At 36.6% G+C, this 13,578-nt stretch overlaps 1 protein-coding gene across 1 annotated transcript in view; it reads right to left on the reverse strand.

Annotated features, from left to right (window-relative positions):
- The window catches only part of LOC126374782 (hemicentin-1-like), a 113,670-nt gene that overhangs the window by 69,500 nt on the left and 30,592 nt on the right, over positions 1–13,578 (reverse strand). The window contains exon 3 of the mRNA XM_050021495.1: positions 8,266–8,407. Within this exon, the coding sequence (XP_049877452.1) occupies positions 8,266–8,407 (142 nt within the window). The remainder of the gene's footprint in view (positions 1–8,265; positions 8,408–13,578) is intronic.

Raw genomic sequence — 13,578 nt, forward strand, 5'->3', positions numbered from 1 at the left:
GTTGGTCTAACAGAAAGCTCGGTGATATAAATAATTAATACTACAGCTACATTTGGTATTAGGTTTTTTTTTTGACGTGACATGTACATTACGGTTCGTCGTAGGTATATCTTCGGACTTTGATAATCAGACATGGCTGCAATTTGTATGTATGTCTCTCTGGTGATATTTACAACCCACCAAAAACTGTTAAAAAAGGTTCTCGGTAGTTTTATAGACCTAAAAATAATTAAAACCGAATTTAAATTCACGTACTTACACAAAACTGAAAACAGGTATAGTTATGGCTGTGCATAAAACTTTGTTAAAAGTACATTTCTAAAATTGTAATACTGACTTTTTGAACTTTGTTTTCTTTATACATAACTCATTTTACCACGTCACATGTGCACATGATAAGATCACGGTACGTCCCGATAGTTTCATGTGATCACAGATCACAACTAGTTATTCAAACTCGATACTATTTTTCCTTTAATATAATAATATAAAATATTATACTAATTTGGTTTTATATTTTCCATTCTATGCCGTCCACTGCTGAGTATACGCTACACCCCTTTGCTCGTCATTCTTTCAGAGTTCATAATAAAGCAAAAAACAGAAATCCATAAATATTCGTATATATTAAAATTGTTATTAATATGCTAATCGCTACATTTTAATTAGTTAAGTACAGGGAACTAACTAGAAGCGGAATTACCGTAAGTAACTCAAATTTACTGCCACGGAACCCTGGTTCGGAACTTGTAAGAAACATGTTGTAAAAATAATATTAGCATTCCTAACGTATTTGGCCTGTTGGGTAAGTACTCGTATATTACATGTGGGTGGTGTTTTTTATTTTTAGAATACCAATATTGTAATTATGAATGCAGTGTGTACCTAAACTTAGGGCACATATACAAAAACTAATTTAACACTTGCATTTTATAACTTTACAATATGTGTACTGTTGGTATACCTATCTAAATAAATAAAAAATAAATACCATTGCCGCAGTAATACTGCCGATATGAGTATTAGGCAGTCAAACCATTGAATTGTATAACAATATTTTCATGTTTTAAGAACGTTTAGGGCTCCGTGCCGAGGTGTTACTTGCAGCTACTTTTCCTCGGCTATACAGGTTGTGAGAAGCTGCGGTAGATAAGATGTTCGTTATGTAAAAATTGACGATTCAAAGTGCAACTAAATATGTTAATTAGAATAAAGATATTTTTAAATTATAATTATTTGAATTTATAAAACAAAATACTTAATTATTTACGGAGTCATTACATTATATTCATAGACTATTTATATAATAATTAGTAATAGACATAAATAATATGTTTATATTGCCTTAAGACACAGCCTTCCCTCATAGGTTGGGTAGTACGTAGTATCTCTGCTGCGTTTGTAGCTACGGTTAAGTTTACATTAGTAATACCTTAAGTAGGTAACTACTAATTTACCCCATTGTTATTATTTAATTTGTTTTTTTTTTTCATCCATCTTTTTTATAAATCTGGTTAAGTTCATTAGTGTGAATTTCTAAATCATTCATTTATTTATATAAATAAGGATGGAAGCAAGCGACTCATTCGCGACACTAGTCTTTTTAGTACTTAATGAAGACTTATTCAAATATTGTTATGTTGATTTGGAAAATAAACTATTTTTTATTTTATTATCTCTCGAGTCAACTTCTTCTGCAACGAAGTACAAAATACGGAACGAATTCAAAAACACACATAAAAGTTCATATGCATTCATATTTCTTTCAAAACAGACACGATTTCCCACGGTGCCATGGCGAATCTAAATAAACCGTAGCGTTTTTATTTTTCCGCGGCACATACCCCGGCACCGTGGCTTCCGAAGCACGCACGTCGTAAACTGTGATCTGATAATACCCTACTGAAATTTATAGCCGCGAATAAATCAAGTTTTTCAAATAAATTCAGCACTAGTTATGTTCCTTGGTAATTATTTTGTAGCGACTTTTCCTTCGCTAAGTAATTATATTAGAAAATGTTTGCTATGCTATTATGTACGAAATGACTTTAATTATAAAATATTTCTGTTTTAATTATTTGCAAACTGGATTAGCTTCTGGAACTTCAACTAACACACAAGGGACTTGTGTGTGGAATATGCTTTTTCTCTCCAATATCTAGAGGAGAAGAACATTACAGAAAAACGTTCACAATTTTTGTATCTGTATTTAATATAGTTTTAAATATACATATAATTATAATCCACACTAAAAACTGGTAAGGAGCAGAAGTAAGTATTTGATTGCAATTTAAATCGAATTACTTACTACCGTGTCTTTATTAAGTATTTATAATTATACATACACATACAAAAACTTACACCTATTTTCAACCGGGTTAAGCAGAGACTATGGAATTCTATTTGCTTAGATCCTGACATACTTCTCTTGCTTCCTCCACATTCATCAGTTTGTAATTATATAAATATATAATAAAAATATGTCGAATAATAAGATCTTTCACAACCACAATTCTTTATATAATATGATGAATTTACTAGAAAGACATAAAGACCGGAAAAACCCAATACCTGTCTACATGTGTTTCCCAAAAACTTGTAAACGTATATAAATATGTCTGTCATTGTATGTGACTGTCATTTATCTATACGCACTACATAAACTATTATCATCAAAACTGCATTTATACAGTTTTCTCAAACACGCATAAACAGAATGCGTGATAAAATTAATAAATACGCGATAAAAGCAATGCGTGAGAGAGATACGCCCATGTTATGAAAGATGGATGTCATAACGATATTTTTATGCGCTGTCTCGCGTGATTAGTGTGCTGTGGTGTGGTATGTTACATTGTTATTTTCCTTATTGTTCTACGGGAGATTTCCCAGTAGTGCTTGCGTAATCACTCCGCCGCGTCACATTATTTTAATTCGTCTCCTTTTTGCATACCCTACTATTTTTTCTAAACGTTTTTTTCAACGCCTGAGGGGATGTTTTGCGCTCATCTTTCTGAATTGCATTACTATGCTATGTTTATCTGCATATATATGTAGGAAAGTGAGAATACTATGGACGGATAATAAATGGGAATTTGATGGTTTATGGTATGAAAGCGGTAAATGCGCTCAGTCTGCGATCGTTGAAGTTAAGCAACTTTCGCAAAGGCCGGTCATAGGATGGGTGGCCACAAAAAATAAAAGTTTTCATCTCGAACTCCTCCGTGCTTCGGAAGGCACGTTAAGCCGTTGGTCCCGGCTGCATTAGCAGTTGTTAATAACCATCAATCCGCACTGGGCCCGCGTGATGGTTTAAGGCCCGATCTCCTTATCCATCCATAGGGAAGGCCCTTGCCCCAGCAGCGGGGACGTTAATGGGCTGATCGTGATGATGATATGAAAGGAGGATGGTTAATGAATGGGACGTAAGGCAGTTTTAAAAAGTAAGAAAGGGAGTTATAGGATTTTGTTAAATATAAGGAGTAAAGATATTTAAAATATCCTGTGTTATTTCTATATCCCACATATAGTATTGTTAAGGCTGGTTTTATAAAGTTTCTGTCAGTAACGCATTACAATCTCGGGATAGGTTAAATTTACTTAAAAGTTGACTTTCTTTAACAATTTCTTTGTACGGACTTGTAATTAATATATATTAACATAAAACAAAGCTTTACATTTGTACTATCACTGATGAAATACATTATATAAATGACCTAGTTTGTTCAGATTGTGTAAGGTGCGGTTGTAAATTGTATTCAAATATTATTTAAGCATTTTACTACATCCTAGGAGTGAATGAATGAAAAAATACAAAAGCGAATTGCTCCTCCGTGCTTCGGAAGGCGCGTTAAGCCGTTGGTCTGGGCTGCATTAGTAGTCGTTAATAACCACCAATCCGCACTGGGCCCGCGTGGTGGTTTAAGGCCCGTTCACCCTATCCATCCATAAGGAAGGCCCGTGCCCCAGCAGTGGGGACTTTAATGGGCTGGTGATGATGATGATGATGAATTGCTAAGCCTGCAATCTTTTTGTATTACAAAAAAATAATTTATTTTTTATTTATTTATTTATTTTTATTTATTAATTTTGTATTTGTGTGTCTTTTTGTTTTTTTAGATTACAAATCGTTTATATTACTATCACACTTCTGCGCCAGTAGAATGATTACGTATTATAACGAAAACATGAATCCCTTGAGCAGACGTAATATTAATAATGAATACATCCGAAGCTAATACAACTTCGATAAGAAAGTAAATGAACATTTTATGAGCTTTCCCCAACACTTCCCTACTACCCAATGTATTAGCAGCTATCGACAGAAAAAGACAGACAATACGTTGTTTTACGATTATGACTGCCATCCTATCCTGGCGCTGTCCGCAAAGGATTTCAGACTTAATAGTAAGTGTGATAAGAATGGAAAAGGGCTGTCGGTAATGGTTAGAAGTGTAGATGTAATACGGAAGTTCGTATCTTCAGTATCCGGTACGGTGGTTACGGTAAATCATTCCGCCATTTTTGTGCCGGACGCTAGTGCTTTGGTAGGCAAGCTTTAGTGTTTGAGTTTTCATATTTTTAATGTTTACAATTAAAATCATTCATGTGATAATAAGATCTGATAACTGCCTGACGTGAATTTGACACATCTTAAACCCATTATGGGTTTCAGTGTCGTTATGTAAGAATTTTATAATATCCTTTGTAATGAATCACCGAATCACCACACCTCGCCGAGCTTTCTGTTAGATCAACGTATGTATAGATAGGTGGTGAGCCGTATCGCCGTCTAGAATAAACTGCGTACTGGTGGACAAAATATATCGTTTACTCGAATATTTGTTTGTTTTTTTGCTTAAAACTTTCTTTTGACCGTTTTTGACCGAGTTATGTTCCCAAATGTCCGGCAACAAAACTTGAGTCGTTTTTTTACAACTAGTGTTCATTACCTTCACAGCAGCTATGGAATAATAATTAAGGAAAGCAATTTCTATAGTGACAGTTTATATATATATATATATATATATAATAAAAATCGGTCTTATTATAAAAGTCTGTCTTATTTTTAAAAAAACAAAGAAATATTCGAGTAAACGATATATTTTTGTCCACCAGTACGCAGTTTATTCTAGACGGCGATACGGCTCACCACCTATCTATATATACGTTGATCTAACAGAAAGCTCGGCGAGGTGTGGGCACTTAGTTCATCTTGCGAAGGGTGTACCTCTGACAACCTCAATTGGGATAAAGTCGTGAGCTTATGTTATGTTGATACCCAGTTTTATTTTTTATTTTATGCCATCCGGGTATTTTATCTTACCAGCCTCCGTGGTGTAGTGGTTAGAGCGTTAGGCTCATGATCTGGTCCTGGTAAGATTTCCAATGGAGACATTGTCGACATCGCTTTGTGAGACTATCCTTTGTTTGGTAAGGACTTTTCAGGCTTGAATCACCTGATTGTCCAAAAAAGTAAGATGATCCCGTGCTTCTAAGGGCACGTTTAGCCGTTGGTCCCGGCTATTAGCTGTAAAAACACCTCCACCAACCCGCATCTTAAAGAGCAATTTTATCATTATTATTATTAGCGGGATCGTACTAAACAGAGAAGGGTTACTCTGAACCAGTGTGTGAGTATGAAACGATTGATGAATGTGGAGGAAGCAAGAGAAAACAAGAGAGTCAGGATCGAAGCAAATGCAATTCCAGTCTCTGCTCATCCCGGTGGGAAACAGACGAGAGTTTATGTTTGTATGTATTAGCGGGAATTAGAAGATTCACTTGGGACTGAAGTATGTCTATATACATTCTCGTTATAAGAAAATATACCAAATCGCAATATCATCATTAGAAATATTTTCTGGGGGGAATTCTAGACACAAAATACGATGGATAAAATCTCCGCAAAACTCTGATTTTCTTTGACACAGACGTAATTAGAAGATGACAAAGTAGGAACCAATCCAGTAGTCAACTAGAATATCAATTTAGATATTTCAGATCAAACGACTTAAAAGTTAAATTACTTTTAAGATTTAAACGTCTAGCAAAGGCTTATTGGCGTGGTATCAGGCAGGATCAGCGATATCAATTAACTTTTTTCTCATAATCTTATTCGATGCCAGTATTTACATGTAGTATGGTTGGATAGAAGGAGAATAATTATAGTAACTCAATTTTTAGTCTTCTTGTAACTTAATAATAAAAAATAATGCTATAGCATAAAAATTTAAACTGTATTAAAAAGTAAACAAAATAAAGTATATTTTGTAATTTTCTAGTTTTTTATTGATTGTTTTGTTGTTGTTATTGGTTTTTAAGAAAGTGCATTTCTTCGAGACAATGACGTCATAAATCGTCTGAAACAGACGTATAAGGCCAATCATGATTAATTGATAAAATATTATTTACTTTTTCGAGTTAGAAATACGTTTTGTTAACAAGTAGATGACAAAAATTGATTTCTTTTTCAAATTTTAAGACAAAGAAACCTACGTTAACACAGCGCTAATTGGAATCTTTTTTTTCACGTTTACGGATTTCGCGGGATATTCATGCACAGTGAACAATATTATAGGTAATAAGGTTTATATTACCACAGCTAAATTGTATAAAACCTCGTATACGTCATACGGGAAATAAAATTCCATGTGAACGTAGCCTAAGCTCTCCTTTTGTAACTTAATGAAATTTGTGATATTGTTTCTGTTGCCAAAGTCACACAAACCCAACTTTGTAGTCAGTGGTCACTCGGTCATCCGCTGTCCACCAGCAAGATAGAGTCGGGAACACATAAATTTGTCACCAGATGATTAATGTCTGGAGATACCGCGTTATCTTCCGCTGCAGCCCTCAGGCGGACTTTAATCATTCAGATATAAAGGACGCCAATTTGTACCTCCCTGATGTATTGGTTGTGTCATAGACGTTTAGAACTGCTATGGAATTTCAATTGTTTCGTAAATGCTTTTGTATTGATAGTATTATTTATTGTAGGTAGATATGCTGTAATAAGTGTTTAGTGCAGGCTTTAGATAATAAATTGATGTATATGGAGCTAATAAATAAACGAACCTCAGATTAAAAACAAAGACAAATCTGTCCAAAAATACGTAGTCTTAGAAGAAAAAAAATATTTAGAATGCTTGATCTAATCGTTCAGGTTGTCTCGAAAAGATCACTTTAAGCCTGCATTTACTTTAAAACCTTCCTTCGAAGTTATAATTATATGTTATGTTAAATGATTTAATTTGTAAGAAACAACCATTATTAACAAATGTTGTAGGTTCCCACTAAATATTAAGGCGTTAAATACTTTCTATAATAAATAGGATTATTACAAATAAATAAAAATGTGTGCACAATAATTCTCACCCATAAACCACCCATTATCTTATTTCATATGATAAGCACATAAATATTTATCATAGCGAATTTGCATGCGTGCGGAGGAGTCGATAATGTCTTCGTAGCTGTGACTACGTGAATGTGCTACGGAATGTGTCGCTCAGCTACACCGTAGTCGCGTAGCAAAAGGGGCATGAACTTGATTTTTTGTTTGAAGTTCTTTTGGCCTTGAAAGGATTTGACACGGCTTTATTACAGTATGTTTCGTCGCATATGGTACTATTGATTTTTTACCACATTGCTGGAATACAACGAGAATACTGTACTTATACCAAAGGGTTTGCAACCTTTCCGGCCCTGCGCCCTCATCTACAGTTTTTCTACCGTTGCAACAAATGTCACCTGATAACCGCGCCGGCCACCTAGACAGTAGTATTTACTCCCGGCCAGGGGCCTTTGGCGGCTCAGTAATAACCCTGACACCAGGGTTGATGAGGTTGGTATTCCACCTCCCGAAGAAGGAGAAGACTCCCGGCTTGCGTTTACAGGATGTCTTGAAACGTCTCCTGACTGCTATTGGCACGTCTAGTGAATCGTGGGAGATGCTTGCCAATCAGAAATCGGACTGGCGATCTGCTGTCAAATTGGGATTTGAAAACTTTGAAAGAGCCCGTCTTGAAGATCTTGACGCCAAACGCCAGATCCGAAAAACTCGACCTAAGACCACCATCAAGACTACCACTACACTTATAACTCAAGTGGGTCTCTATATTGTGCTTCCTGCAACAGGACTTTCAATACTATATTTGGTTTTGCTAGTCACGCTAGCCAAGGGTGTCGCCGTCGACAGATACGTCTGGGAGGACATCATCATCAGTATTGACTATAAGTAAGAAATATTAAAAAGGTAGTTACCTGTATATAGGTTTGCCGCCGGTGCCCTTCCCGGCGCGGAACCAGAGCACCATGTAGACGCGGTCCTCGTTGGTGTCGGGTGTTACGTCACACGGCAGCGACGCCGTGCGCCCCAGCACAGCGTCCACGTCCACTGTCGATACTGCAGAAACCAGAAATCAGAATCATTTATTCAATACAATACAAAAACTCTTTATTACTAAAGAGTAAAAGTGAATAACGTATTCAACGTTATTATCATGGATAAACTTGTTGAATGCAATGCAGAAAATGCAGGTCGGAAGGGGCGAGTCACAGGGACTGGGTGCCTCTTACTTCAGTAGGCCGGAGTGAGATGGTGGCTGAGTTCAGATAGGGACCCAGATATAGGGGGTATAACAGAACCCTTGCCCTGGGATACGGGGTGAACACCTCACCGCCATTGGTACGGCAATGCAGGACGGATGGGGCAAGTCACAGGGACTGTAAACTAGAACCTGACAGAGGGCAGCAGTTAGTGTCAGTAAGTACTATCCAGAGGCGGAGAACAGGAGTCCTAGTACGGCTTTGAAATATACTACTCCGGCCACCATCTTACATGTTCTGTCTGACGCATGTAAGATGTCTCTCTTGTCTGAATAGACAATGCCCGATTTTTCCCTAAAAAAGTAGCACAGAGAATGCTATACCGACAACAGCGTGGCTCTTAAATTAATGATGAAGAAACTAGTTCAATGTAACATTTTTGAGTCGACGTCATTTCGCAAAGTGTTATGGCTGAGGAAAAGAAATGACAAGAAACTGCAACAGCAACACCTCTTTTAAATAAATGTAGGTATACGTTACAACTTATTTAAAAACTAAAGGAGCATATTTAATATTAGGCATTTTTATCATTTAGGTAACCATTAATCTGAAATACCGATGAACTATTGTCCTTTTTTTCCCCTGTACTCAAAGTTTAACTGGAAGATTTTCTACATAAGGATTAAGACCTTCAGTTGTGCTATTCAGTAGCAGTGTAAGTAATATGTTTGCAAATGGAATTTCTAAGTCTCTGCGTACCACCGTGGGAAATCGGCGTGAATTCATGTATACTTAATAAAGAATATTTGAATTTAAAATCGCATCTAATAAAAATATGTCAAATATACATAGATTGTTTCTACGAGTACTACATTTCAACCAGTAAAATTCTTAACATAATGTGGCATCATAATACGTCTCAGTTTGATAAAGGAAAAATTTCTAAAGACATTATTTTCTGAAACGACTGTAAAATTTTCCACGAGAAAATCTTATAGTTACTTTATAGACAACAATGCTTAAGGTACTAGAGCAGATATAAATTAAGGTAAGTTAATTTCTAAACTTGCATTTGCACAGCCATCTACAATAGCCTTAAACGCTACGTTACAATGTAGCTATAAAACTTTGCAAAGAAACTATGAGTTCCATTCTTCATATGCTCCTTGCATTCGCAATTACTATTGCAACGGCAAGAAATAAACACATTCCGACGAGCGGTGCAACGGAGGAATTTAATTTTATTCAGCAAAACCCAGACGGGGCACGCTACCCTCAAAAGCTACAAGTCTTCGAGCAACCCTCCACTCCGCATAATCGAGAACAGGAATGACTAAGTGAATATCTCTGTTTTCTGTATTTACACCGTTATGACTCCTAGCTTTCTTTTCCCCGACAAAAGCCCATGAATATAAATAGACGTAATATTAAAACCGTTTTCGCTGCGCATGAAATAATCCTCTTTTCTTTAAGGAAAAAAACTGTCACCGTGTTGGGGCCAAGTAATGTGCAACATCAGTCATACTTAGGAGGAATTTTCAATTTACTCGCTGTGAAGACTACCCGTAATAAAGACGGATTACTCCCGTACCTCGGTCGGCACGTATCAATTTGGTCTCCAACCCTGTTGGCTGTACATGCGGCCAATTTCCACTAAATTCTGCGACATAGGCTCTCTACTCCTCTACGTAGTTAAAAAAGATAAATTAAACCGTTAAACATTCGCTCACATAATTACGCAACTTAGATTTTATTATGAAACTTAGTTGTATAATAAAACATACTCCGTTTTACGACTGCGAAAAACCCTGTTATTGTAGCTAATTGGTCTTTTTCGCTTGTCAGCTAAAAGTCTCATCGTCCACAAAACACATTTTCACACATCCAATTTAACCATGTTTTTATTTATGCCGGCTATTCTCATATAATGAAAATTCATAAGCTCTTAGATTTTGTGACGTGTTATGATAATGTTTGTAAATTTCGTGAGCAAAATGCAAATTTGAATCGTGAAAATTGTGATAGTAATGCACGAGCGACATAAACAAACAACAGTGCGCTGCAAACGCCTCGATGAAAATAAAAAAGAAAGCTGAAATCCCACGTAGCACGACACAGCGCCAACTCGCATTAAGATAAGAGCAGAGAAATGAAATTCCAAATCGGTCCCGCCCCTTTATTTCGATGTCACCGCCGCGTTTGAGTCAGAATAATTCCACAATAAAGCTGTTCTGACAAAGCCTCGAGTTTCGTCGGTGAATGTCACGCATAATGTATCGGAAATATAAATTATATTAGATTGGCGGTTCGCTCGTGTAATGGGCGGTTATAGTGGAGCCGCAGAGATGTGTCGTGTTGGAGGGCACTAAAGAATCGCGCCACTCATTACAGCGGTGCCGAACGTGGCTCGTGAGTGGTGGCGGTGTGTCACGACATGCAATATTCGTGGGTCATACGTGTCGGCGTCGTTGTGCGACCCGCCTAATGTGTATTGTGTACCGGCGACCAAAAAAGCGAGCAATCAAATCGTAATGAAAGCAGGCGCGTGACCAAACCTCGCTGGGGGGACTGTTTGCGATACGCCTCCGGGGCCGAGGCATACTATCTTTCCATTTATACCGCATGTAACCTACTATTATTGAATTATTGACATTCATTAGTAGATATATTGTACGTGATAACATATTCAGAGCTCATTTAATCCCTATCTATTTTCTTTTCCATAAAACGAGTACAATTGTACAATAAGCACGTCTGGGCTCAATGTGAGAATTCGCAAAGATTTTGCACAATAAAATCGATACCGTGACAGCGCCGCAGTTTAACATAATATCACGTAAGATATTCCGGCGAATCGCTCTGAATATTACATGGAAATATCGTGGGTAGTCGCAAGTATCCGTCACGTGTCAGGAAGGGTTCGGAATGAGCTATCGAAGTCCCTCGTGCCCGCAACAACCACCTCCATTCTTTCGTCCTTTGATCAATCCCAAATTTTGCCAACTTCAAGAGATATTTTGACCGGTATTTGTATAAGAATATTCTTCGTTGTATTTTTAGAATTCGAGTATTTTGTTGCTTAGGTAGACGTAAGCAGGAAATATATCTCTAAGAAAGGTAAGGGTCCTAGTGTCACGCCCCTTTTTCATAATTTAATATCATAGGTACCGTGTCATACCTTACTTTTGTTATGACAGAAAAAGGACACAGACAATACTTATTTTAAAGAAACGCATAGTTATAAATACATACATATATAAACTCACGGCTATTTCCCACTGGGGTAAACAGAGACTATAGAATTCTATTTGCTTCGATCCTGACACACTTCTCTTGCTTCCTTCACATTCATCAATCGCTTCATACACGCACGCATGTTCAGAGTAGATCGTACTAAACCTTTTCTAATGACATCTCCAATTGACGCCTATTGACGCATAGTCTTATATTTAGAATTTCAAACAATAGTGGACCATACAATCTTTTCTGTAAAACCATTTCACTTACCTCGTCCTGACATAAGAGGGAGGTTTGACGACACTAAAAAGACGCTAAACTGCGAAGGGAAGCTAAGAAAAGCTCTTACGTCTCTCGTTCTCTCAATATATCATATTTTTTCCCGACTCTGAAGATATACGAGGGCGGTTTCGCGCGTGACAGCCTTCCGGGGGTAATATTAATAAAATTATTGTGGAGACACGTCGCGAGCTTGCCTGACCTACTGCTTGTCACAATTTCGCAGTAGAGCGTCGTGTCACGAGTACATTGATATTAATGAGTGATTCCTTGTATTTGGTAATTATTGGTTTCCGTAATCAAATTACTTTGGAGATATATTGCCTTTGATCTGCTGAGCTAGAGAACCCTCGTGAAACTCATTACGACAGGCGGCCAATCTACGCACGTGTAAGTATTCGCTTCATTTTGTAGGACAATTAAGAGATAAGCCTTTTCTTTGTTTTGTCTATACGTATATAATTTATAAACAAAAATAAATCCTTATTTCCCTGGGTCCCGCGATAACGACTATTCTGATTAAATTAATTTTATATTGTTAAGTTTACAAAAATAAGTTACTAAATTATAAAATTAAAAAATACTTTATTCATTATTATTTTCCTAAAAATGAAAATGCGTTATCTTCAGTGTCACTATAAATGTATTGAAGAACACTGAGGCGGGTTGTTGATCTTAAGGCGAGGCAGTCTACGATATCAAGTTCTGTGTAACGACAAATTAGGTTAAGTTTGACTTGCTTGACAGCACTACATGTTTTGCTTCCATAGCAATAACTTTCATCGAAGTCATCGAAGATACGGTAATTGATAAATGTTATTTATTATAGTTCTAAAATAAGATAATCAAATTTTGTTGAAAAATTAAACAATCACAGACAATTAAACACACATCTGGGAGCTAGTAAGAAATGGCAACAGGAATTCATGACGTCACATGTTGTTAGTGCCATAGAACGGGATGGATTTCCCCAACATAGACTTTTACCAGTTTGTTACCAGTATTAGGTGAGATATTGAAATACGGAATTTTGATCTATCTTCACCTTCAAATCTAAAGGAGTAAACAAAGCCACATGTAATCATAAGATAACTTGCAGACACTTTTAATACGAAGTCTTCGGTTCGATGTGGTGTAATGTATTGGGTGTGAAAGGTAATTTGGACTTTACAGGTGGTAGCTTGTAATTGGCCTTTATTTTATTGTGATGTACTTACAGGATGTTAATGACATCGTAACGAAAACTTTGAGGGATAATTCAAACCATGCGTACTGTGTCGTAAGAATAACAACTAAAAATAAGTAATCAGCCCATCCTAATTCTCTCTCTCTCTCTCTCATTATTTTAGAGCCGCGCTCTTGTCGGTGGAGTAATCGCCATTCCTCTCTTCTCTCCGTCAAATCGTTCACCTCCTGATACGACACGACCTGCACCTTCTCTTTTATTTGTAATACTCTATCATGTTAGAAACAACACAGAATGTTCACAGAACACATCAAATATTGAAATTT

This window comes from Pectinophora gossypiella, chromosome 18, assembly GCF_024362695.1.
Source record: "Pectinophora gossypiella chromosome 18, ilPecGoss1.1, whole genome shotgun sequence".
Taxonomy (NCBI): Eukaryota; Metazoa; Arthropoda; class Insecta; order Lepidoptera; family Gelechiidae; genus Pectinophora; species Pectinophora gossypiella.